Here is a 23,721-nt window from a genome sequence, read left to right on the forward strand (position 1 = left end):
ACTCTGGATAGCTGGCCTCATAGCTAGTATAGTGGATATTATATATTCTGTCTTATTTCAGGGGTGATCAACTCCTGACAGAGCTGTGGGTGTATATGAATATATTTATCCACGTCTACAAAAGACTACTATTTTAGAGAACAGAAGGGATGTTCAGACACAAGTCTCCCCTATGAACTCAGCTTGCCCAAGGCCCCGGGGTTCAGGACTCCCTTCCATGGAAATACCACCCCACCCCCGAGGAGGGCCCCGCCTCTAAGAACTAGAACTCAGCACAGGCAGGTTTGTCCTCTGGAAGATCAGGACCCAGGAAATGATGCTGAGTGCGTGCGGCCGGCCCACCCTGCAGACACCTCCCACATGAGGCGAATGTGGAAGGCAGACAGGAAATGGACAGGCTGTCACAAAACAGGGCTCGACCTGCCAGGCAGTCAAGGTCGACATCAGCCGTGATGCTACATTGTCATCAGGCCCCTTTGAGCTGATCTGAGGGAATGTCACTGTACCTCAGCGGGCTCCCTTCCCAAAACACATAACCCCCGTGTATTCGGTGCGTTTCTAGCATCTGTGAGCATAATGCTTTAATGTCTGCCATATACGCACATCCCAGTCGTGCCTTGTCTGGACAACCCAATATCACGCCTGAGCCACCTCACCTGAGCCTCCCTCATCGCTCACCTCCTCCCTCCCCTCAATTCTTCAGGAAAGCCCACCTCGCAGGGCCATGCTTTTCAAGCACAAACCAGAGTCCACACCCTGTCACCTCCCTTACTGAGCGTCCACCTTCCAGGCCCCTGTCCACCAGCTCCAATCACCCAGGACAGGCACCAGACAACTAGGGCAGCCACAGAATTCCTCAACCAGCCCAGTGGTCAGCAAACTCATTAGTCCACAGAGCCAAATACCAACAGTACAACGATTGAAATTTCTTGTGAGAGCCAAATTTTGTAAACTTAAACTTCTTCTAACGCCACTTCTTCAAAATAGACTCGCCCAGGCTGGGGTATTTTGTGGAAGAGCCACACTCAAGGGGCCAAGAGCCGCATGTGGCTCATGAGCCCGCAGTTTGCCGACCACGGGACTAGCCGATGCTAAGCCTGCTCACCTGGCCTTGCCCGATCCTCCCTGCAAAAACCACAGGAAAGACTCTTTGCCCAGAGCTCCCCACCCCCAGCCTCAGACCCCTCCAACTCCTAAAATGCAAGACAGCTTTTTAAAAGCCCTACACATCTATGGTAATGAAATCTAGTGCTCTGAACAAAGTCTGGTGCTGCTAAGGCCTTACAGTAAACTCCCTGCCCATTTCCCTTCTCTCTTTTACTTATTCACTCAACATGCACAGATTAATTCCCTCACATGCCAAGTTCCATTCTGAGCTCCAGAAACAGGAAGATAAATGGGGATGTTTGCCTTGGGAACTACTCAACTCACAAGCAATCGCAATAAATGGGCAATGCACACCCGGTGCTGTCTGGACCCAGCAGGCCTCCCGCACTCCACCCAGGGCCCTGGGGGAAGCCACACGGGACCAGGACATCCGAAATGGGCAGGAAGCTGGCAGACCTGCCGCAGACAGGGGAGAGAGAAGAACATCCGGTGCCAACGTCACGTGCCAGGCTCAGAGGCCTAAGAAAGCAGCTTGATGATTAGGGCCGGAGCAAAGTGAGAGGGGCAGTGACCAGAGATGAGGCCAAAGGCTGGGCGGGCCAACTGTCCAGTGCCCTGAATAACACGCTGATCACTGCCGAATTGTTTCTGCAGGTGCAAAAGGACTGCAGAGTTCTAAGCGAGGCTGCGGTGGCGTGACCACCTCAGAGTTTCAGAAAGCAAAGTGGCAACCTGAGGAGAAGCAAACGCTGAGGAAGGCAGGGATATGGGAGGGGCCCATGGACCCATGTTATCTGTAGACAAGACAATGAAGTCTCACATACATGTGACGGCGTTTTAAGTATTTGCAAATGCAAAAAAATAAACTACAGATTCATGCAAAAGCACCTACCATTTTCTCAATCAGCGAATCAGAATGGTCATGTGACCTAAGCTAACTCCCTATTAGGGCTCCCACATGGACAAGTGATAACCCCTTCAAAAGTTGTAGCAAGAGCTACAGAGATACTCGGGCACGTTTAAAAGAAGATTGTGGTCGAAGCTATAAATAAGATCCGCTCAACATTCATTCCCAACTCCCGTTTCCCTTGTCTTCCTCCTCTAAAGAGGCCAGAAAACAACATACTCAATTTTCCAGCCTCCCTTACCGCTATGGCTAACCACATGTTTAATCTTGGCCAAGGAAATGTACGTGAAAATTCCTGGGGCTAGTGTCCCTTGCTGAATTAAATAAATAAATAAATAAATAATAAATAAAACATTTTAGTCCCTTTAAAATTAGTTTTCCTATTTTTTCCCTTTGCCCTCCTTTCTTCTTCCTACTGGAAGGAAGACTCGGTGTTAGGGCTCCAGCCGCCATCTTGTGACCGTGAAGTGGCAAGCGTTACAACAAAAGCCTACATCTTGCATGTGGAAAGTGAAAAGGTGGGGAAAACCTGGGCCCCTGGCAGCACAGTTGAACAGGTCCCCTGATTTCCAGGTTTCTTGATGTCAGACATACATCTACTCATTACACCCTTAGGTCTTTGCTTGTAGCCAGGTGCATTCCAAAATGGTACACGCATGCTCATCACATCACATAAAGGTGTTCCCCGTATACAAATGGTACCATCTATACAGCACTAGGAATTGATATTTTAATAAATCTTCCAATTATCTTGTGAGAGGCATAAATTCTTGTGTAAAAACTATTAATTCGTTAAATGGGAACAGTTAAAACGCATCACAATTTTTATAAGCTATTTTTGTGTTTCTTCGCTTTTTTTAATATTCTGGGAAACTCAACAAATGGAAATAGCCTACGTTTCTCTTGACCTTTGAGAGTCCAAAGAACAATTGCTCTCATGGGATGGTCCGTGGTTTTTTTTGTTTTATTTCATTTTGTTTTTAAACATTAAGGGGAGGGGGGGTGGGGGGGGAGACGGTCTCTGCTCAAGAACATGTTGGGAACCAGCAATAGTTACGCTCCACCTGGGAGCTGTGCGTGAGCCCACACCAGGGGATCAGCTGGACGGCCAGTCAGCGTGAGAAAGCATGGGCCTGGCAGAGTCTGATGATGGAGAAGACACAGAGACAGGGTGGCTTTAGGGCAGTGGTTCTCAGCCTTCCTAATGCTGCGGCCCTTTACTACAGTTCCTCATATTGTGGTGACCCCCAACCATAAAATCATTTTTGTTGCTACTTCATAACTGTCGCAACCCACAGGTTGAGAACCGCTGCTGTAGAGCCTAAGACCATCGGAAAACACAGATATTTACATTATGATTCATTAACAGTGGCAAAATTACAGTTAGGAAGTAGCAATGAAAATAATGTCATGGTTGGGGGTCATCACAACATGAGGAGCTGTAATAACAGGTCGCGGCATTAGGAAGGTTGAGAATCACTGCTCTAGAAGCATTCAGAACCATAACTCCGGCACATCACGCTGTTCTTTATTTATGAGCAAATAACATTCACACAGTGTAGATCAAGCAGAATGTTCTTCTTCTTCTTTTTTTTTTTTTAATCCTCACCAGATGTTATTTTTGCCATTGATTTCGAGAGAGAGGAAGGGAGGGGAGAGAGAGAGATGGAGAGGGAGAGAGAACAACATCAATGAGAGAGACACATTGATTAGGTTGCTTCCCACAAAGGCCCCGACTGGGGCTGGGGAACCTGCAACTGAGGTACCTGCAATCGAACCCGCAAACCTGTGACCCTTCTGTCCGAGGGCTGGCGCTCTAACCACTGAGCAACCAGACCGGGCATGTTCTGCATTTTTTTACAAAACAGACATCCTCTTTCGTCAGTAATAAGATACACCTTATTTGCTACTAGGGAGAACCTTGACTTTGCATGGTCCACTTGCATGGAAGCAGTTTGCAGCTTCCTTTACTGGTAAAAAAATAAAAGAAGTTCAGGCTGCAGGAGGAGGTGGATAATACAAGGTGAGCTTGACGGGTTGAGGAAAGACAAGAGAGTGAGAAAAGGAAGATGAGAAAAACCTGATTCCACAGTAACTACCGATTCGCCCTGAAGTGTGCCTGACGGGGGAGCCTGACAAGCTGCCGGCGGGAGGAGCCCAAGGTGAGGCGGAATCCCATTTAAAGCTGCCAGGGGCTGCGTCAATGAGGGCCCGGTTAAAAAAATGAAATACACGGAGATTACGCCGGCTGAAGGCTGAGAAGGCGGAGCCCTGCAAAGCCAGGAGGAAAGAAGAGACTTGATTCTCCTAAAGATTAAAAAATAACTTCTTGGAGCCTTTCAATGGTATCTGTAACAAAGGCGTGTAGGTGTCCCCTACTTTTAGGAGGGTGAGGCCCTAGAATGCCCGGCAGGGGAGAAAACTGGGCCAGCACACAGGTCAGGAGGGAGCCTAATAAAGACCAGAGGAAGAGTTCTATGCCCACTACAATAACATAGTAATGGCGGTAAGAAAGCGAAGTCTCAAAGATGTTTTTAATATCTTTAAATCAGTCACACGGCCCTGTTCCATTCTTTCTAATACTCTAATTCTTGGTTTTAGAAACTTTTCCGAAACTCTGTCTCCTACAATTTAAAAAAGATTCGACCATTAACTCCATTTCAGAAAGACACACCGAGGTTGGGGGGGAGGGAATGTAAGAACACAGCTGCTTTGTGGCGACATATTTTAAATTCTCCGATACGGTAGGGTGTGGGGTTTTCTGAGTTATCCTATGAGAGCACCCTGCTGCTTTTTTACACAACTGGGTCCCGTTAGTCCACCTCTCGCCCTGTAAAATCCACTAACGTGGGAAAGGGCCAGGCCTCCTCCCTCCGCATCTTGGCTGTTCTTCCTCGCTTATGTCTCGAAGGAAAGTTTAGTTAAAATCACTTCGCCAGCTTCTAAGGCACAATCTCCTTTTTGGGTTTATATTGAGATTATATTTAACAAAAGGATGATTAATCGTTTACTTTTTTTACAGAAAGAATTTTCCACCTCCGCAATATATCATGCTCTCATCCGGGTCCATGACTGGCCTTTCCTGTATGAAACATCTGTTGTATGTGTTGACTTGTACACCATCTCCTCGCACTTAGCCCTCCCCTGTGGCTCCTTCCACGTGAGCCAGGAGGCTTTCAGCTGTGTTGCCCCATGGTCCTGTCCTCGGGGATGAAGTCCAGGAGGAGGTACACGACCCCAGCTTGGATAATCACTGTTCTTCGTGCCAAAACCAAAAGGAAGGGCCCTTTCTATCCTATCAGACTGCTGGGCTAGGACCCACATCCCGCACACTAAGGAGCCTGAGAAAATGAAGCTAGCACCCCAAGGAAAGCAGAGGGGAAAACAGGGAGTCCTGGGGGTGACTCTCCTCTACAGTTCTGCAGTGGGATCATCGGTTTCCAACACTAGCTGGATTTTACCTCCCAAAGTAAAAGAGGCCAAAGCTGCCTCCATTTCCTTACTGCTTTTGACACCATTATTTTCTTCTCAAACACACATGTCTCAGGAGAGAAATTATTCTCCTCTCGTTTAGGGAAGCAATCAAAACTCCAGGATGGACTTGCCCTGCTCTCAAGCTTCGGGTCCAATGCCCCACCCCCACCCCCACCCCGCCATGGTCTCTCCCAGTGCCCTGGGCTCTCCTTGCAAAAGCTCAGTCCATCGGCCTGAGTGAGGCTCCTAGAGCACTTACACATCAAATGCTGGGCTTTGCTGCCGCCGTGCGGCCATGACTGAGCACTACACGTGGCCACTATTCCTTGAAAAGTTATACTGGTTTGTTTTTGACATATATCATTCTATTAGTTTCAGGTGTACAACGTAATGATTTGATATTTGTATACATTTCAATATTATTCACCATAATATCACAGGAAGTCCAATTAACAGCTACAATTTTTTTCTGGTGATGATGAAGATCTGCTTCTCTTAGCCACTTTCAGCTATATACTACAGTATAATGAACTACAGCAACCATGAAGAACTTATTTTGTACTCCATGACTTTCGTTTTGTCCTTAAGACTCCACACGTGAGTGAGATCACACGGTCTTTGCCTTTCTCTGCCTGACTTCTTTCACTCAGTACGATGAACGCGGGTCGTCCTTGAGTGTTTGCTACCATTAGAAGTTTTCTTCTCTGCTTGTTAACCCCAGCTCGCTCCTGAGGAGATGAAGACCCACAGAGACTGAAGCACACCTGTCACGCCCCCTGAGGAAATAATGATGACTCCAGGTGGGGGGGGGGGGGAGATATGAGAAGCGAGTGATTTGTGACACCATTTCCAACATGAGAGCACTTTAGACATTTTTTTAATTATCATATGCCATTACAGCTTCATAAAAATCATTCCTGCCCTAGCTGGTTTGGCTCAGTGGACAGAGAGTCGGCCTTCGGACTCAAAGGTCCCAAGTTCAATTCCGGTCAAGAACATGTACCTTGGTTGTGGGCACATACCCATTGGGGAGTGTGCAAGAGGCAAACATCGGTTGATGTTTCTAACTCTCTAACCCTCTCCCTTCCTCTCTGTAAAAAAAAATCAATAAAATATATATTTTCAAAAATCATTCCTAGCCGAAACCGGTTTGGCTCAGTGGCAGAGCGTTGGTCTGCGGACTGAAAGGTCCCAGGTTCGATTCCGGTCAGGGGCATGTACGTTGGTTGCAAACACATCCCCAGTAGGGGGTGTGCAAGAGGCAGCTGGTCGATGTTTCTCTCTCATCGACTTTTCTAGCTCTCTATCTCTCTCCCTTCCTCTCTGTAAAAAATCAATTTAAAAAAAAGATACATTTAAAAAAAAATCATTCCTAGAAATCAACCCCAAAGTGCTGACGCCTCCCAAAGGCAGCGTCAAAAGAAGCCCTGTAAATGGAGAAATTATCCTTCCAACCCCGCGCCTGGCATCCAGGGAGGGTCCGCACTCAGGACACGGCTGACCCGATGTGAATGACGCAGGGACCTGTGCAGCCCTCCTGCCAGGACCTCAAACAACACCGTCTTTTTCTAAAGGGGGGAGCTGGGCGTGAATTTCCCAGCTGTCAGACGAGAAAGCCGAGCCCAAGGGGGGCAGGTGGAATTGCTTTACGTGAAACAGCTGGTAGTGCTGGTGCTGGAAACGAAAGTCCAGCCAGCCCAGTTGGGTGGCCCAGTGGTTGAGCATCAACCTCTGAACCAGGAGGTCACTGTTCCATTCCAGGTCAGGGCACAAGCCTGGGTTGCGAGCTCAATCCCCAGTAGGGGGCGCGCAGGAGGCAGCCGAATGATGATTCTCTCTCATCGTTGACGTTCCTATCTCTCTCTCTCCCTTCCTCTCTGAAATCAGGATATACATTTTACTTGTTTAAGGCCTCGGAAGGAGCCCGGACAGGAGGGAAGTTCTACTCACGGGAGAAGCGGGAGAAGCGGTTGAGCGACCCAGCAGCCTTGTCTCCGGCTTCGTTTGCAACTGGGAACAAAGGAAACAGAGGCGTTAGGTGCGGGCACGTGTGTCAACCCCACATGCCGGCCGCGGCGGGTGCTCCAGAGGGTTTGACAGGAGCATGCCTGTGAGTCTTGGTGAGAGCATTTCATTTCAGCTCCTAATTTTCCAACGCTGCCCCACCTCCCCCTCCCATCCCGTCTAAGTGAGATCGAACGTCAAAGAGCCAAATATCAACAGTACAACAATTGAAATTTCTTTTGAGAGCCCAATTTTTACTTCTTCAAAATAGACTCGCCCAGGCCGTGGTGTTTTGTGGAAGAGCCACACTCAAGGGGCCAAAGAGCCTCAGGTGGCTCGTGAGCCGCAGTTTGCCGACCACAGGACTAGAGCATCCGAAGGGAGCTGGGGAGGACCCAGATGACACAGAGCCCACGGGGCTGGGGACCAAGCTGGCCCGTGTTCACTGAGCAAGAGCCGGGCAGCCCCAGCTTCCGAGCCAGCGCACGGCAGTCCTTCTGCCCCGAGCGCCCTCCCAGCAGCCTGTCCTGGCCCTCCACACGCAACTGCGCCCCAGCCACTCGCCCTGAACCCCACTTCCTCTGGGAGCATGGGCAAAGCCACGGCAGGATGTCCAGAGACGGCAAGATTGGTTAAAATATATTTTATTGATTTTTTTACAGAGGAAGAGAGAGGATAGAGAGAGAATCATCGATCAGCTGCCTCTTGCACACTCCCTACTGGGGATGTGCCCGCAACCAAGGTACATGCCCTTGACCAGAATCAAACCCGGGACCCTTCAGTCCGCAGACTGACGCTCTATCCACTGAGCCAGACCGGTTAGGGCTTGAATACCACTTGGGAGGCCATAAAGGGGATACCTCGGTTGCTTTGAACGTACACAGTCAACACAGGCCTAGACATTTAGGCCCGACCTGAGTGAACGCCCAAAGCAATCAACTGGAAAACCCCATTCACTTCAATTTCAGGGGGAAAACGTTTGTGGGAGGAAGGAGGTTGGTAATGTAATCTCTGCTGTATGAGGTCGCAGCGGCGGGACGAAAGAAGCAACTCCTTCATAAACACATGCCAGCATTTTGCAAAGAACGGGAGGAGCCAAAAAACCATTTCACCTTCTCACAAAGGTAGACCCTTTACATTTACGCCATGTGCCCGATTTATTCAGATTAAGGAATTCGATCTCGGCCTACCTCTGTGTGTCTGTTACTTGCATTGCCCCAGGTCTCCCCGCCCTTCGTACCTTACAAGCCAAGAGTTGCACACAGTGACCAGTAGGGGGCGGTGACGCTGCACCCCGCTCCCATGATCTCACAGCCCAGCCGTTCCCAGCAAAAAGAGAGACAGACAGACAGCCAGACAGTGAGAAAGAGGGAGATGGGGAGGAACCAGCCCAAGTTAGGTACAGACATGCGTTTCCCTGGTCTGGAGTCCAAAATCTAAAGGAAGAAAGAATGCAAGGATTTTTTTCCCCCCAAATATTTGCCGCAGAAATGGATGGGCTACTTGTTTAGTGGGACTGCGAAGGCCACTGCAGTCACCAAGGATGCCGGCCACCATGACAGCATCCACCATGGAGGCACACGGTGGAAGAAGACTTGCGGTGACGCCTCTGTCACTGTCACGGACGCAGCAACCACTGCTGGCGCACCCCTCCCCACCGCCCTCTCCGAGGGTGGGACTGGCTGACCCAGATCCGAGTCACCCCGGGAGAGGCTGGGCCTGAGATCTAGGCCAGTGAGGGCCAGGACTGTCCCTGCCCAGGAGGCATGGGAACCCTGCACCAGGCCCAACGCCACACGCCCGTCAAGTGATGTCCATCGCCCTACGAGACTCAATCAGCCACATGGCCTGGTGTCAGACCGGCCCCACCTCTCCTCAGCTCGCGGTGGTCCCCAGAGCATCCCTGTCACATGTTCCCGACCAGCGCTCCCGCTGCCCCTCGCGGGGCCACCCCTCTCCGGGGAGCCCTCCTTGCCTGGCCAACTCCCATCGTCCCTGAAGACCCAGGTGGGACCTCTGATTTCTCAAAGGCTCCCCCAACTCCCACTGTCCCTTCTCCAGCACACAGCCCCCGGCCCCCGGGTCTGACTGCCTTCCCCACCCTGTTCTCAACCACCAGGGAGGCGGTGGGAACAGACCACAGGCTTCGCTTACAGGCAGATTCTGACCCGGTGGGTCGGTTGAGGCCCGAGCACGTGCACTTCTACCGAGTCCCCTACTGAGGGCGCTTGTCTGGGCACCCTGATGTGAGAGCAGCAGCATCTCTCACCCCTCCGCCCCCCAAGGCAAAGGCCGTAGCTTCTCATCTTTGCATCTCAGCCTCCTGGAGAGTTAGTGGCCCGCAGAATAATGCCTTCCGTCGATAGCTGAGACCTGAGTGCGGGAGACTGAGTCAATACCGGCGGCCACAGACGCTCGGTAGATCCAGACCTCAAGCTGGCTTCTGGGGGCCGTAAAATGCCCACGGCCGTGTGTTTTGTTTGGGTTCAGTTTTTCACTTTAAACCCTCAGCTGTCTACATTTCAAAAACCAAGAGATTTCAAAAACGAATGCAGAGGGTCGGCTTCTCTCAATACCTGGAAAACGGTCCAGCCCACAGGCAGCCCCCTTATGGGTGGGTCCACCTCCTGCACGTTCAGGGGGCAGCTCTTTGCTGACTACACTGGGCTTGCTAAGCTCTTGGCCTGGTGCGGAAGGCAAGTGAACACAGGACTTCTGGCAGAATGAACACAAAAGAATGAAACTAAAACTCAGCAGAGACCAGCCGTACACAAAGGGGTGTGGCCGGGCGTCCTAAGCCCTTCCGACCCTGGCTGCAGGCTGCCCAGACCGGCCCCACACACTGCGTGTGCTCGCCAGCTTCCAGGCCCATGGAGGGCCTGCCCGCCAACAGGGCTGCTGGTCTCCTACTTTAAAAACACACAGCACACTTCAACAGGGAGGCGGATGTCCCACTGACCAGGTGCACTGAGAGCCGGGACTGGGCGAGATCTCACAGAAATGGTCCTGCAGGGTTAAGGGAAGTATCCAAGTCACACTTTGGGCAAGCACACAGACCCGGGCGTGTTACTGGTTTTGTTGATGTGGAATTTCATGTCTAGGTCACATGAGCACACGGGCACAGAGCAGTAAGTGGCACACCAGGTATAGTGACAGCTGTATCTTCTGAGTGCCGGCATTTGGGGAGATTCTTAGCCTCTTTTGTACTTTCCTACATAAACTCAATCATTTATGATAAGCATGTACCATGTTAGTAATCATTAAAAAATGTTTTTATTAAAGGAACAGAAAACAATTTACTATTATTTTACATAGTAGAGGCCCGGTGCACAGATTCATGTACCAGTGGGGTCCCTCAGCCTGGCCTGTTCCCTCTTGAAATCCGGGACCCCTCAGGGCATGTTGGATAGCCAGTTTTGGCCCAATTCCCACAGACCCGATCCAGACAGGAGGGAGCCCAATCCTGTGCATTGAGCATCTGTCCCCTGGTGGTCAGTATACATCATAGTGACCGGTCAACTGGTCATTCGGTCACTTAGACTAGTGACCCAGTGCATGAAATTTGTGCATGGAGGAGGGGTTCCCTCAGCCCAGCCTGCACCCTCTCCAATCAGGGACCCCTGTGGGATTGGGCCTAACCTGATAGTCATCCCTCTCAAAATCTGGGACCGCTGGCTCCTAACCAATCATCTGCCTGCCTGCCTGATCACCCCCAACTGCCTCTGCCTGCCTGCCTGATCACTCCCAACTGCCCTCCCCTGCTGGCCTGGTAGTCACCAACTTCCCTCCCCTGCCAGCCTGATCTTGCCCCCAACTGCTCTCCCCTGCCGGCCTGATTGCCCCTAAATGCCTCTGCCTGCCTGATCACCCCTAACTGCTCTCCCCTGCCAGCCTGATCTCACCCCCAACTGCCCTCACCTAACGCCTGATCTTGCCCCCATTTGCCCTCCCCTGCCAGCCAATTTGGTTCTGATTGGTCAATTTCTATGCCAGTCAGTGTCAAAAACTCTGCCTCCTAGGCAGCCATTAACTCCTCACAGTTCACCCAGTTTTGGTTCTGATTGGTTGGTTTCTATGCCAGTCAGCGTCTCCAGGTCTATCTCTGGGCCTCATCAGAGAGACGGAGCTAATCAGCAGCCCCCATGGAGGCCCAGAGAGAAACAGAGACATGGCTGCTGGTGAAGCCCAGAGAGAAAGAGAGAGGCAATGGCTGATCAACAGCTGCCACAGAGGCTGCAGATCAGACCCTGCCTCTCTCTTCGGGCCTCTCCGGGCCTGATCCACAGCCCCCTCAGCAGTCAGTGCTGGGTCGTCCTGCCAGCACCAGTGACAGTCAGTGCTGGCTTCCCATCACTGACTGCAGGACTGACTTACAGTGTTTGGTGGAGCCTTCGGTCGGTTGTTATGGACCCTGGATTTTTATATGTTCAGATAACTTTGGATACTCTATATGTTTGTCTGTTTATATAAAGTGTGTCTTGGATCTCAGAATCCAGGTACTTTCATCTCTAGTCCAAGAGGACATCCTGTAAACTCAAGAAATGAACCTCCCAGCCCCTCTCCATCTGTCCACACACTATAGGTCAGTGGTTTGCAGTCCTGGCTGCACTTAAGAATCACCTAGCAAACTTAAAAAGTCCTAGTGGCCAGGCCACACCCCAGAACAAGAAAGCAGGGCCTGGGGGGTGGGAGGGAGGGAACCAGGCATCAGCACTTGTTCATCTCCTGGGTGGTTCCAAAGAGCAGCCACGGCTCAGAAGCACTAATAACTGGGTGACTTCCTGCATCTTCATCCAAGCAGTGGCCAGGAAGAGGTGAGGCTCAGGTTCCTTCCAAAATAATTACCCTGTTCCGTTCTGGTCAGGCTGCTCTTGTTTTTCATTAAAATCCTCAACAGAGACATGACTCTCAGAAATCCAACTGTTGAGATTGCAAACATGACTGCGGGGTCCATCAATGGGCCATCCCTGGCCCTGTGAGGGTTCTTCCTAAAAAGGTTCACCTCCCTTGCCTCCACCTCCAGTGTGTGTGCCGAGTGCCGCCTGGAGCTGGATCTGCAGGGGCAGCAACAACAGGCTTCACTCGCCTGACACCCAGGGAGTCAGGGCTTCTCAGTGGTTTACTCAGGTGTGATCAGCTCTGGGACTGACTCTAAGGTGATGATGATGGTGATGATGATGATGATGATGATAGTGGTGATGGTGGTGGTGATGGTGATGATGTGATGATGGTGACAATGATGGTGATGATGATGATGATGATGATGATGGTGGTGGTGGTGGTGGTGGTGATGATGTGATTGATGGTGATGATGGTAATGATGATGGTGGTGGTGATGATGTGATGATGATGATGGTGATGATAATGACGATTGTGGTGATGATGTGATGGTGATGGTGATGATGATTATGAATCCTTGGTCCCGTCCCTGACCCACTAAATCAGAAACCCTGCAAGTGGGGACAGAATCCTAGGTTTTAATCAACTGCCTCAGAAGCTACATTCTGATCTGATGAGCGCACGCTAAGTGACGTTTTCCCCGGCTATGTGTGTTGTGTGCTGCATGTTCCCGACCCCAACACCCACCTGAAAAATGGCTTGAAATAAATCTTGAAATAAGGGCTTGTCATGGAGATGAGTGGGAGGGAGGAGAGGGAGATGGGACGTTAACTCGGAGTAATGGGCATCTCACCCTGGCACAGAGGCGGCTCTAGTGACCCAGCTACACCGCCAACACTGCAGGCCATCCACCGGGACGGAGGAGGGCGCGCCCAGCAGCTGTGGGGGCCTGAGCAGGTGCGGACTGCTTTGTACCCAAAACCAGCACCCAAAACACGGCCACCCTGTTTTGAAAGCCCTAACACCTGGGTGAGCGTAAACGCAGCTGGGGTGCAGGGTGCCAGGGCAAACACCGTGAGTGAGCTGGGCGAGGCAGAGCCCGCTCCTCAAGGAAATCTGCCTGGCGCTGCCGGCTGCGTGGCCACAAGCTCTGGGCCCCACCCCAGGTGAGATCCTTTGTGAAGCCTGGTGGCTGGAAGGCCAGGGGCAAGGGACTCCTGCAAAGAAAAAAAGCCTTGGGGTGAGGCTCGGGGCATCTTCCTGCAGAAGGCAACGCCCCCGGAATTGCTGGCAGGTGTTTGCCTCACCTCTCTTCACCTTGCCTTCAACACGCAGAGGCCTGAGCAGCAGCAAGCAGGACGGGGTGGGATGCTGGGGATGGCTCGGCCAAGATCACCCTTAACCACTGTGCTCAGCTGGCACCTTCTATGGAAGGCCGTCCATGGCCGTCCGTACGGACTTCTTCCTTTCTGTTTTAAAATATATGTTTATTGATTTCAGAGGCGAGGGGAGAGGGAGGGAGATAGAAGCATCAATGATGAGAAAGAATCATGGATCAGCTGCCTCCTGCATGGCCCACACTGGGGATCAAGCCCACAACCCGGGCGTGTGCCCTGACCAGGAATCGAACCGTGACCTCCTGGTTCCTGTGTCAATGCTCAACCACTGAGCCATGCCGACCGGGCTCTTTCTTTGTTTTAGGATAGAAGCTATCAGAGCGTGTCCACCTGCTGACGAGAATGACGCAGTGAAGGGGGGTGACTGTAAGAAAAGTTCAGGGGAACGAGGGAGGGAGAGCCCTCACTGCGGTCTCTCCCGGACCAGGAGCCGGTGTCTGGGGAGACACGGGAAGTGCGGGATGTGGAGGCTGGGCCTTGGGAGCACGTGGACATTCTCTTCTGAGGGCTTCTGTTTTCCCAAGGAAATAAGAAGGTGCCCGGGGCCCGGGGCGGCTTGGGGGAGTGGAGACATGGAGTCAGACGGATGGGTACAGTCAGAGAAGGATGTATTCTGGGGAGATGGGGATGGGTGATCCAAGCAAGGTCTTTGCATCCGGAGGGCCAGACACAAATGAGTTCCTCTTGGTGGACAGGGAGAGCCAGAGTGCCTTAGGCACACTGGGGGGGAGGGGGAGAGGTTTGAAGGGGGAGCAGGGAGGAGGAGGGAGAGCGGGTCAAACACAGGTCACACAGCAGGACACTCTTACACAATGAATATGCACGTGGTGTACCTTTTAGACAAATGGGCCTGAGGCCCGGGGCTTCTATAAGTGAGCACTGTGAGAGGAGCCTCCGGCACGGGGGGGGGGGGGGGGGGGGGGGCGCGCGGAGCCGTCCCCCAGGCTGAGCCTCACAGGCTGCTTGCAGGACAGGGAGAGAGGGGGCCGCTCAGCTCGGGGCTCTCGGCCCCTGGAAATCGAGGGGGAGGAAGCTGACGGCACTGGTGTGAAATGGGATGTGGAAATTCTCTGTGGTTTTCAGTGATTCACACTTTCCTTGACCTGCCCTGGGAACCGGCTCTGGGGGGACTTCAATGGTTCAAACTGGACACCAAAAATAGCAAAGCAAAGTCCCGCCCTCCCTCCCCCTCCCTCTCCCCCTCCCCCCCGAGCCACATGGACCCAAGGGAAGTCATGTGTTCAAGGGCTGGGCGCTTCCTCCACCTTGGAGCTGGGAGGCTGCGGGAGGAGGACCTGTGAGGACTGGCCCGCCTGGAAGGTGAGGTCCAAGGCCATCCGGCGGCATCAGCGGGGTCCCCGGGCCCCCAGGAGCACGGCTCTCCTGAGCCTGGAGGGGTTTGTGCGGGAGACGAAGCTGAATCCTCTCCGGGCAGACGTGCTGGTGTGCGCAAAGCAGAGATAGCGCGTGCCTCCTGGTGGCAAACGGCCAAACGAGAGCCGTGCTCATGGGAACAGTGGGTGGTTCGTGCTGAATTCCAAAGCCACCTCCCGCTCAGGCCGCGGACGCGGGATCTGTACAGCGCTGCACCCGTGAGGACGCCAACTCACTGAAGAGCGAGTCAATAACAGCGGGTTTGTTCTCTTGTGAAAACAAACGTGTGGCTGGGGTGGGAGGTGGTAAGAGTAGGGCTGGAAGAGTCTTTCGAGGCTCAGCTGGAGCCCTGGGCCGTGTGGCTCAGTCGCTTGGGCATCGTCCAGGGCACTGAATGGTTGCCAGTTCGATTCCTGGCCAGCGCACAGGCCCGGATTGCGGGCTGGATCCCCAGTAGGGGTCATGCAGGAGGCAGCCCATTGATGTTTCCCTGTCACATTGATGTTTCCTCTCTAAAAAGCAATTTTAAAAATTTTCTTTTAAAAAGCTCAGCTGGAAGTAAGAGCCTGCTGACCTGGGTCCAAACCCTGGCTCCTTCCTGGGGGAAGTCAGCTATCCAAGCCTTAGCTCCTCCAAGTGTGGGGGATGGTTCCTGCGTCTGAGAGCCACGGCCATCGGCTGTGAGGGCCCAATCAGGGCTAGGTGCCTTTTCCACCTTCTTTTTCCAGAGAAATGCTGGAATCTGGGACAGGCAGCCGATCAGAGGGTAAGGCAGTGTCCTCCTCCCCACCAGGAAGGACACTGAGACCCAAGAACCCCGGAGCTGGCTGAGAAAGGAAGCACCTCACGCAAGCCTTTGAGAGGAGGGCGTACGTGTCAGCCGGTTTCCAAGGAGACCGTTCTTACAAAAACTACTATGAGACACACTCCCTCTATGAAGACAGGATAACACCAGGCATCTGCTCCCAGCGTGATCCGCCTGCGTCCTGACAGGTGACAGGAGCGTGGGAGGAGAAGCCTGAATGCTGGGTGGCAGGCAGCACCCCACCCCCGGTCAGTGCAGTGGAGGAATGAATGGGTGCTGTGTTTTAGCTTCTCGCAGGGCCGGGGGCCGGGACAGGAGAAGGACGTGAAGGAGTGGGCCCAGGGGACCGAGGACGGAGCACAGGGGCGGTCGGGGACCTGGTCGCTGGGCCTGGGGCCGCAGTAAATACTAGATCACCAGGAGTGAGGCAAGAGCCCAGGCTGGCTCTGAAAGCCTTGGTGCACCCCAAGGCAGTGCAGCCAGAACCCCACGGGGAGCTGGCCTCCGTGCACTCCAGGGGTTCCAGAACCAACCGCCTGCCCGGCGGTCCTGCCCGAGGCAGATGCTGAGAGCGTGTCCCTGAGCCCTGGCCCTGACCTGGACATGGAATCCATGCCAGCTCTCTTTCCTCCATGGGTGTTTATGATTTCCACTTGATCACCAGACCCTCGGCCCAGGACACTGTTTTCCAAGGAGAGTCTGTGGAAGGCAGCACCCCACCCAAGACAGTCCCACAGGAAGGGGGCCTCGCCAGGAACCTCCAGACTCCGCCCATCCCGGAGATGAACGGCTGACATGGGAAAGCCTGGCTGAAAAGAAACGGCCTGCAGAAAAGAACGCAGCGGGGTTTCTAATGCCCTGACCAAACCCTCCTGCACCCGCCCAGGCGCATCCCGGGAGCGGTGTCCCTGGGGGTGCTCCAGGATGGGGCTCAGAGGGCTCACTGCCCAGTCACCCACTCACCCGACCCAAGACAAGGACACGGGCTTTGCAAAAGCGAGGAGGCTCTGCATTCTCTCACCCACAAACAGGCACGGAGAACGCAGAGACCTTTCAGAGATGCCCGCATCCCAAAGGAGGTCCAGGCGAGGCTGCAGGCGTCAGGGGAGGGAGGCCGCATTTCGCTGACCCTGGGACCTGGGAGACATGGAAAGACATCCTTCACGTCCTTCACATCCTCCTCCTGTCCCAGCCCCCGTCTCTTCATGAAGCTGGAACCATGCCTTTCTGATCCATGGTCATGTCCAAACACCACTTAACATGCGATTTCCAGAAACTACTAAGAGCTCACGGGGGGGCTTCTGGAAAAGACAGGAGGTGAGAAGCCACAAGCAGAAATTGTGGTGCCAGGTTCACAGCGACTAACAGGACAGGAAGCCGGGGGCAGGCCCGTGTCAGCCACAGAACGTCAGCTCTGCCTGGAAGCTGTCCGGGCTGCAGCCAGAACCTCCCCCAGGAGGCAGGGGTGGCCCAGGGGCAAGAGCGGCCCCAGCCGGCTCCACCTGGCCCGAGGAGCCACGAAAAGCACACACTGCAACGCAGACGCTGCCGCCACCACGCACTGCTGCTGAGAACAGCATCCAGGCGGCTTCCCCTCGAACCGTCCACGGAGAGCGGACCTGCTGGAGCAGCACCTGGGCTCAGCGGGCACCTTTGTCCTCGTGGTGTGTGGCTGTGAGGGACTCAGACAAGGCCCCAAGGAGCCCAAGGCCGTGCTCACCTCTCCCTTGCCACGGTGCCCCTACAGGGGGAAATACATGGGGTGAGGCAGAGGGCTAGTCCCCTTGGGAGCTCAACCTCACGCTACAAAGAGTAACTCAGTGGCCAGCCAGGTCCAAGCAGACGGACGGACAAGTGCCTCCCTTTGCTATTCTTTAAATGAAACAGCAGAACCTCCAAGAGGCCTCTCAGTCCTGAATACCTCACACTTAGGTAATTGTGCAATATAATAGGCTCCTTGATCTGCAAAGCTAGTCCTGAGTCCATTTAGGAAGAAAGCAGGATTCACTCCCATGAGAGTTCGTTCTTGTCTTTTTCTTTTTTTCCTTTTTTTTAAAAAAATATATATATTTTTTTTATTCCAGAGAGGAAGGGACAGGGAGAGAGAGAAACATCAATGATGAGAGAGAATCATGGATCCCTGCTCCTTCATGTCCCATACTGGGGATAGAGCCCTGGGCATGTGCCCTGACCAGGAATTGAAGTCTGTTTACCGGAAATTGAATCGTGACCTCCTGGTTCATAGGTTAATGGTCAGCCACTGAGCCACACCGCGGACTGTCACTTTCTGGCCCTGTTCCACCCCAGCCTGATCCACTTCCCCCTTTCGCCAGCATCCCTCCCATCCTGCCTCTGCTCCTGTGGTCAATGGTGTCCAGGAGGGAGTGGGCCTGCTCAGCCTCTTATGGGGATGCCATGGAGCAGCTCAAATATGGCACAGAAAGTCCTCCCGGACCCTCTTGGGCCCAGGACATGGGTCATTTCACCGAACACAGCAAAACACAGCCGAGACCCTCTGGTGGGCCGTGCTCTCCCTTCCCGGGTGGTGAGTTCAAGTCTGCAGACGCGGGCATTTACCTGCCTGTCAGGTGGTAGACATTCAGTGAGAGAGACCAAGCCTTCCTGGGACCATGGAAGATGGCCCCAGCGCTGTGGCTACAGGTGACGGTGGGGAAGGGAGAGCGGTCCCTTTACAGCCCAATGAAGAGGCTGGCCACAGCTGTGGGGCGAGGATCACGGATGCCCGGACCCGTGTGTGGGAGTGACGGCAGAGCAGCATCAGCACTACCTTTGGCTGCAACTCTTCCTGCTGAAGATCAAAGTGCCTTTCACAACTGCCACCGCATGGATCTGCCAAACAGCCCATGAGATTATTTCAATTTTTCAGATTAAAAAAAAAAAAATCCAGGCACACAAATAAGTCAGTCATCGTGTCTGAGGCACAGCGGAGGCAGCCTGTGTGGGGGAGGCCCTGCAGTGGCTCAGGAGGCAAACATCGCAGGAGCTCAGGCAGCCCCTCCGTCTCCTGTGCGGCCTGGTCTCTTTGTCTTGTGAGTAGAATCCTACCCGGAGCCTAACAGAAAAACATACCCTAAGGTAGACTGTTTAACTAAGAATATATCTGCAGCCTGGCAGTGCTCAGTGGTTGAGCATTGACCTATGCACCAGGAGGTCACGGTTCAATTCCTGGTCAGGGCACATGCCCGGGTTGCTGGCTGGATCCCCAGTGGGGGGTGTGGAGGAGGCAGCCGATCCATGATTCTCTTTCATCAGTGATGATTCTCTCTCTCTGTCTCCCTCTCCCTTCCTCTCTGAAATGAACAAAAAATATAAATTTTTTAAAAAGAATATACATGCAAAACATGCATTCAGGGGGCTTTAAATTAAACAAAGAGGGAAATGAGGGTGTACAGTTAAGCATTTATTTTTTTTAAAGCCGAGTACCCATGTGCAGACGGCCATGGCGCAGTGGGCTAAGCTCTACAGCTTTGCGTTAAGACAGATGAGCTGCCCAGATCCGCTGGCCTGGCAGCAGCTGGATCACAGCACAATAGCTCCGACTTACAGGCACCCACTGCCTGCCAAGCTCTGTGCTCGGCCCTTTACTGTGTCCTCTCAACAATCCATCGACGGGCAGTCTCTGCTCCCCTCCCCATTTCACAGAAGACCCGTCAGAGGCTGAGAGGAAGCCCAGTGAGTGGCAGAGCTGGAGCCAGAGGTCTGTCTGACTCAGAGACGTGAGCCTGTAGGAGCAGCTCTCAAATCAGGTCTTAAAAGTGGGCCATTTGTGTCTGGCCAGCGTGGCTCTGTGGTTGTGTGGTGACCTATGAACCAGGAGGTCATAGTTCGATTCCTGGTCAGGGTACATGCCCGGTTGCGGGCTTGATCCCCAGTGTGGGATGTGCAGGAGGCAGCTGATCGATGATTCTGTCATCATTGATGTTTCTATCTCTCTCTCCCTCTCCCTTCCTCTCTGAAATCAATTTTTAAAAATGTATTTTTTAAAATGTGGGCCATTTCTCCCCTGGCTGGCGGCTCACCTGGTTGGAGTGTCGTCCTCTGGTTCCATTCCCGGCCAGGGCGCGTCCCTAGGTTTGGGTTTGATCCCGGGTCAGGGTGTATGCAGGAGGTAACCGGTCAGATGTTTCTCTCTCCCTCTCCCTCCCTTTCTCTCTAAAGTCAGTCAACATATCCTCAGGTGAGGATTTTCATAAAAGTGGACCATTTCTCAGGTCCATCTCAGACCAACTGACAGATTGCCGGCTGCCTGCCCAGCCGATTCAGATGCGGAGGGTCCCCAGTCCGCCCGAGGAGGACCCCTGCTGCAGGCCCTGCCGCTCAGTGGCTTCCTCCTACGTCTGCCTGGCTGGCAGCTATTAATAAAGTGCCTGACCCTGGCTGATAGCGCCGCAGCCACATCCTCTCACACTCCCTCCCAGCCCACAGGCCACGTCCCCCAGGCGCCGGCCGCTGGGCTTGTTTCCCTGACTCAGGACACAGCAAAGCCCCTAACACCGGAGACCTTTCCCCACGTGAAATCTGCCTCACGGTTCACCCAAATAAGGCTCCCACTTTTAAGACAACACCAAGGCTGGCTACGGATGCGGGTCTGCCTCTGACACAGCATGAAGGCAAGCAGGCAGGACCTGCCCTTCTCAATGGAATTGCCCCGCCTTCCGATAAAGAAGGCGCACGACCAGTGCCAGATGGTGACATTTGTCCACTTCAAGCCGATTAAGTCAGGAGTAGGGCGAAGCATGGTGCAGATAAAGAAAGTGACGGCACAAGCACGCACACACACACACACACACACACATGCACACACAGCACATACACACATGCACATACACACGCACGCATGCACATACACATGCACAAGCATGTGGCCAAGGCTATGTTCTTTAACCCGCCCTGTCGCCCTGGCCTCTGCAGTAGCTAGCCCCTCACAGCTGGACACAGCTGTGCACCCACCCACCTGCAGCTGCAGGTCCTCAGTCCAGGTGCACCTCAGCCCCGCAAGCCAGTGCCGCTCACACCATTGCCTTCCGGTGTGTCATAGACCAATACTCTTATTAAAAAAATTAAAATAAATTAAAAATTAAAAAAAACACAATAAAAACGATCATTTGAAAATTAAAAGACAAACAAGATACAAGCCCACGTATCATTCTTTTACTCTTAGACTTGACACGCATGAACTATCTTGCCAGTTCCTATAGAAGTCCCTAAATGCCTGCTCTCGCTTTGTGTTCTTGTGTGGGGCTTACTGACCACAACCTGGTCCCGGTCCAGGTCCCACTCTGAGCTGCAAGGTGGATGGGAAGCTGTCCGCGAGTTTCATGCCTGGGTGAGATGAACTTGGAACCGTGTTTCCCGAAGGCCGTCCAGGCTGTGGGATGCGAATGGGTTTGCGGTTGAAGGGTCAACTGGGCTACTGCAGAGGCATCTTGGTGAGAAACGACAAACCTTCCAAGGAATAACATTTAATGTTTGCAGCAACCTGTGAGCTGGTCGCTGACATCCATTATTAAGTGAATGTAGGTCCTCTCCAGAAGCAGAATTCACATTTCCAAAACCTCGGAAATGCCGGCTCTACAAAGCCTTATTCAACACAGCCCTTGGGGACCTCCCAGCAGGAGCCTCGCAGTGGCTTCTGTAAACAGCCTTCCCACGCCTTCCACAGCCCCTGCCTCTTTTCCCGAAACCCGACGACGGTCCCTCACGTCGCCCAGCCTCCAGAGAACGGGGCTGCCACGCTGCATGCCAATCCCTGCGCTGAGTGAAACCCCAGAGGGAGGACGGGAACCTGCTGACCACGGGCTGTGCTCCGCACTGCTGTCTCCTCTCCTCACAGGGATGAACTTCCAGAAACGTTAGGAGACACGAGTTTATGCAGGTGGGGGCGGCCAGGAGTAGGAACGAGGCCTTTGCCTCTAGGGCCGTGGTCCGCAAACTGCAGCTCTCGAGCCACATGCAAGCTCTTTGGCCCTTGAGTGTGGCTCTTCCACAAAATACCATGGCCTGGGCGAGTCTATTTTGAAGAAGTGGCATTAGTAGTTTAAGTTTTAAAAATGTGGCTCTCCAAAGAAATTTCAATCGCTGTACTGTTGGTGTTTGGCTCGGTGGACTAGTGAGTTTGCCAACCACTGCTCTAGAGACAGCAGGCAGCCAGGCCCTGCCTCCATCGGGCATCTGCTGACGACGCGGTGCCTGTCACGGGGCCGCTCTGAGCCTCGGTTTCCTCATCTACACAATGGAGCCAGCCCCTCTGCCTGGCTCAGTTGCAGGGCTGACACAAGATGGCTTCAGTGTCATCCAAGCACGCATTCTGAGGTATGAGCCACGCGGCGGGCACTGAGCTGGCCACGGAGCTCACAGAGGCGGGGAGGGGAGACACACAGATACAGGGCGATGCTGCGCACTGGGTGCAACCCAGAGGCTCCCGAAGGAGCACCGGAGAGGGCGTGGATGAAGTGCCGGCAGACCTTTTAAGAAATGTCCCCGGTATTTAAGCCTGAGCATGCCATCCTAGGGAGAGGAACCAGATGGGCATGATGCATTGGATGCCACGGGAGCTCGCGATGGAGAAAACATGTGGGAGTCAGGGATGGGGGGAAGGCAGAGGGGATGGGGTCCCAAGGGCCGTGTGCACCAGGGAAACAATGGACTGAGACAGCAGGGAGCGAGTGTGAGGGTCCGCACTGGGCGGGCTGCCAGGATGTCGGGTGCGGGTCGGTGCTGCCGCACAGTGGAGAGAGCACAAAATGGGTGCGAGTCCTCCGCAGGGAGACTCCGAGGGGCTGCGAGTCCTGCATGGTACAGGTGAGAGCAAACGTGGTGACCTCTGACTGGCCACTGGACTGACAGGCCGGGACGCTCGGGTCCTCTGCACAGGACTCAGGTGCTGGTCCCAGGAAGAGGAGAGCAGCTGGCCTCCCCCCGGTCTCCTGAGAGGGCAGGAAGCCCTCCCGCTCCCGCCGCTGTAGAGTGAAACCCAGCAGCTTCCATCACTGGCGTCACAGATTCAAAAGCAACCAGTAGGGGCCCGGTTCCTGGCGGCTGATGAAGACAGGCCTGACTCTTCCTCTGCTCTTCAGCAGAGACCGACTGCTCCGATGCAGGGAAATCCACCCGGAGTGGGTGAAGGTGTGTTGCGTGTGTGTGCATGCTTATACTTGTGCACATGTGTGTTTTCTGTGTATATATGTGTTGTGTGTTTGTATTGCATGGCTTGGTGCATGTGTGCATGTGTGCACATTGTGTACATGTACATGCCTGTGAGAATGTAGGTGTGTGGATGTGTGCATGTGTGAGTGTATGTGTGCACTATGTGTATACCTGTGTGAGTGTGTGTGTCTGTGTATGTGTGCGTGTGTAGTGTGTGTGCACGCATGTGGGGGTGAGCAGGTAGAAGGCAGAGAAGACCTCAGAGACCCCTGCTAGTAGCTGCCCACACCCAGAAAGGCTGCCCTTCAGGGGGCTAAGACCCCGCCATCAGCGCTAGCTTCTCACCAGCCCTTCCCCGCCCATGGAGTTCGCTCAGGGGATAAGGGCTGCCCCAGAAAGGCAAATGCGCATCCCTAATCTAGCCGGGGAAAATCCAAAAACATCTTTCCGATCTTCTTACTGAGAGCAGCCATCTGCGGCGCTGGGACACTGACCCTCCCCCACGCCAGCCTTTTCCCAGAAGAGCCGAGCCGGGAGCTGTCACCCGCAGGGACCAGAGGCCGGAGCCAGCCGGCTGAACCAGGCGGCTGACGTCAGCTGGCCACGCCGTGAAGAGATTAACGAGTTCATGGGTCTCAAAGCCACTC

General features: G+C 53.5%; 1 protein-coding gene across 4 annotated transcripts in view; it reads right to left on the minus strand.

Annotated features, from left to right (window-relative positions):
- PDE1C (phosphodiesterase 1C) overlaps positions 1-23,721 on the minus strand; it is a gene marked incomplete at its 3' end in the record, with an annotated part of 257,690 nt that overhangs the window by 215,983 nt on the left and 17,986 nt on the right. For all 4 annotated transcript variants that reach the window (XM_084896855.1, XM_084896857.1, XM_084896856.1 and 1 more), the window contains exon 2: positions 7,439-7,498. In XM_084896855.1, coding sequence (XP_084752981.1) covers positions 7,439-7,498 — 60 coding nt within the window. The remainder of the gene's footprint in view (positions 1-7,438; positions 7,499-23,721) is intronic.

The sequence above is a fragment of the Pipistrellus hanaki genome (genome assembly GCF_964339955.1).
Source record: "Pipistrellus hanaki genome assembly, chromosome: 10".
Classification (NCBI taxonomy): Eukaryota; Metazoa; Chordata; class Mammalia; order Chiroptera; family Vespertilionidae; genus Pipistrellus; species Pipistrellus hanaki.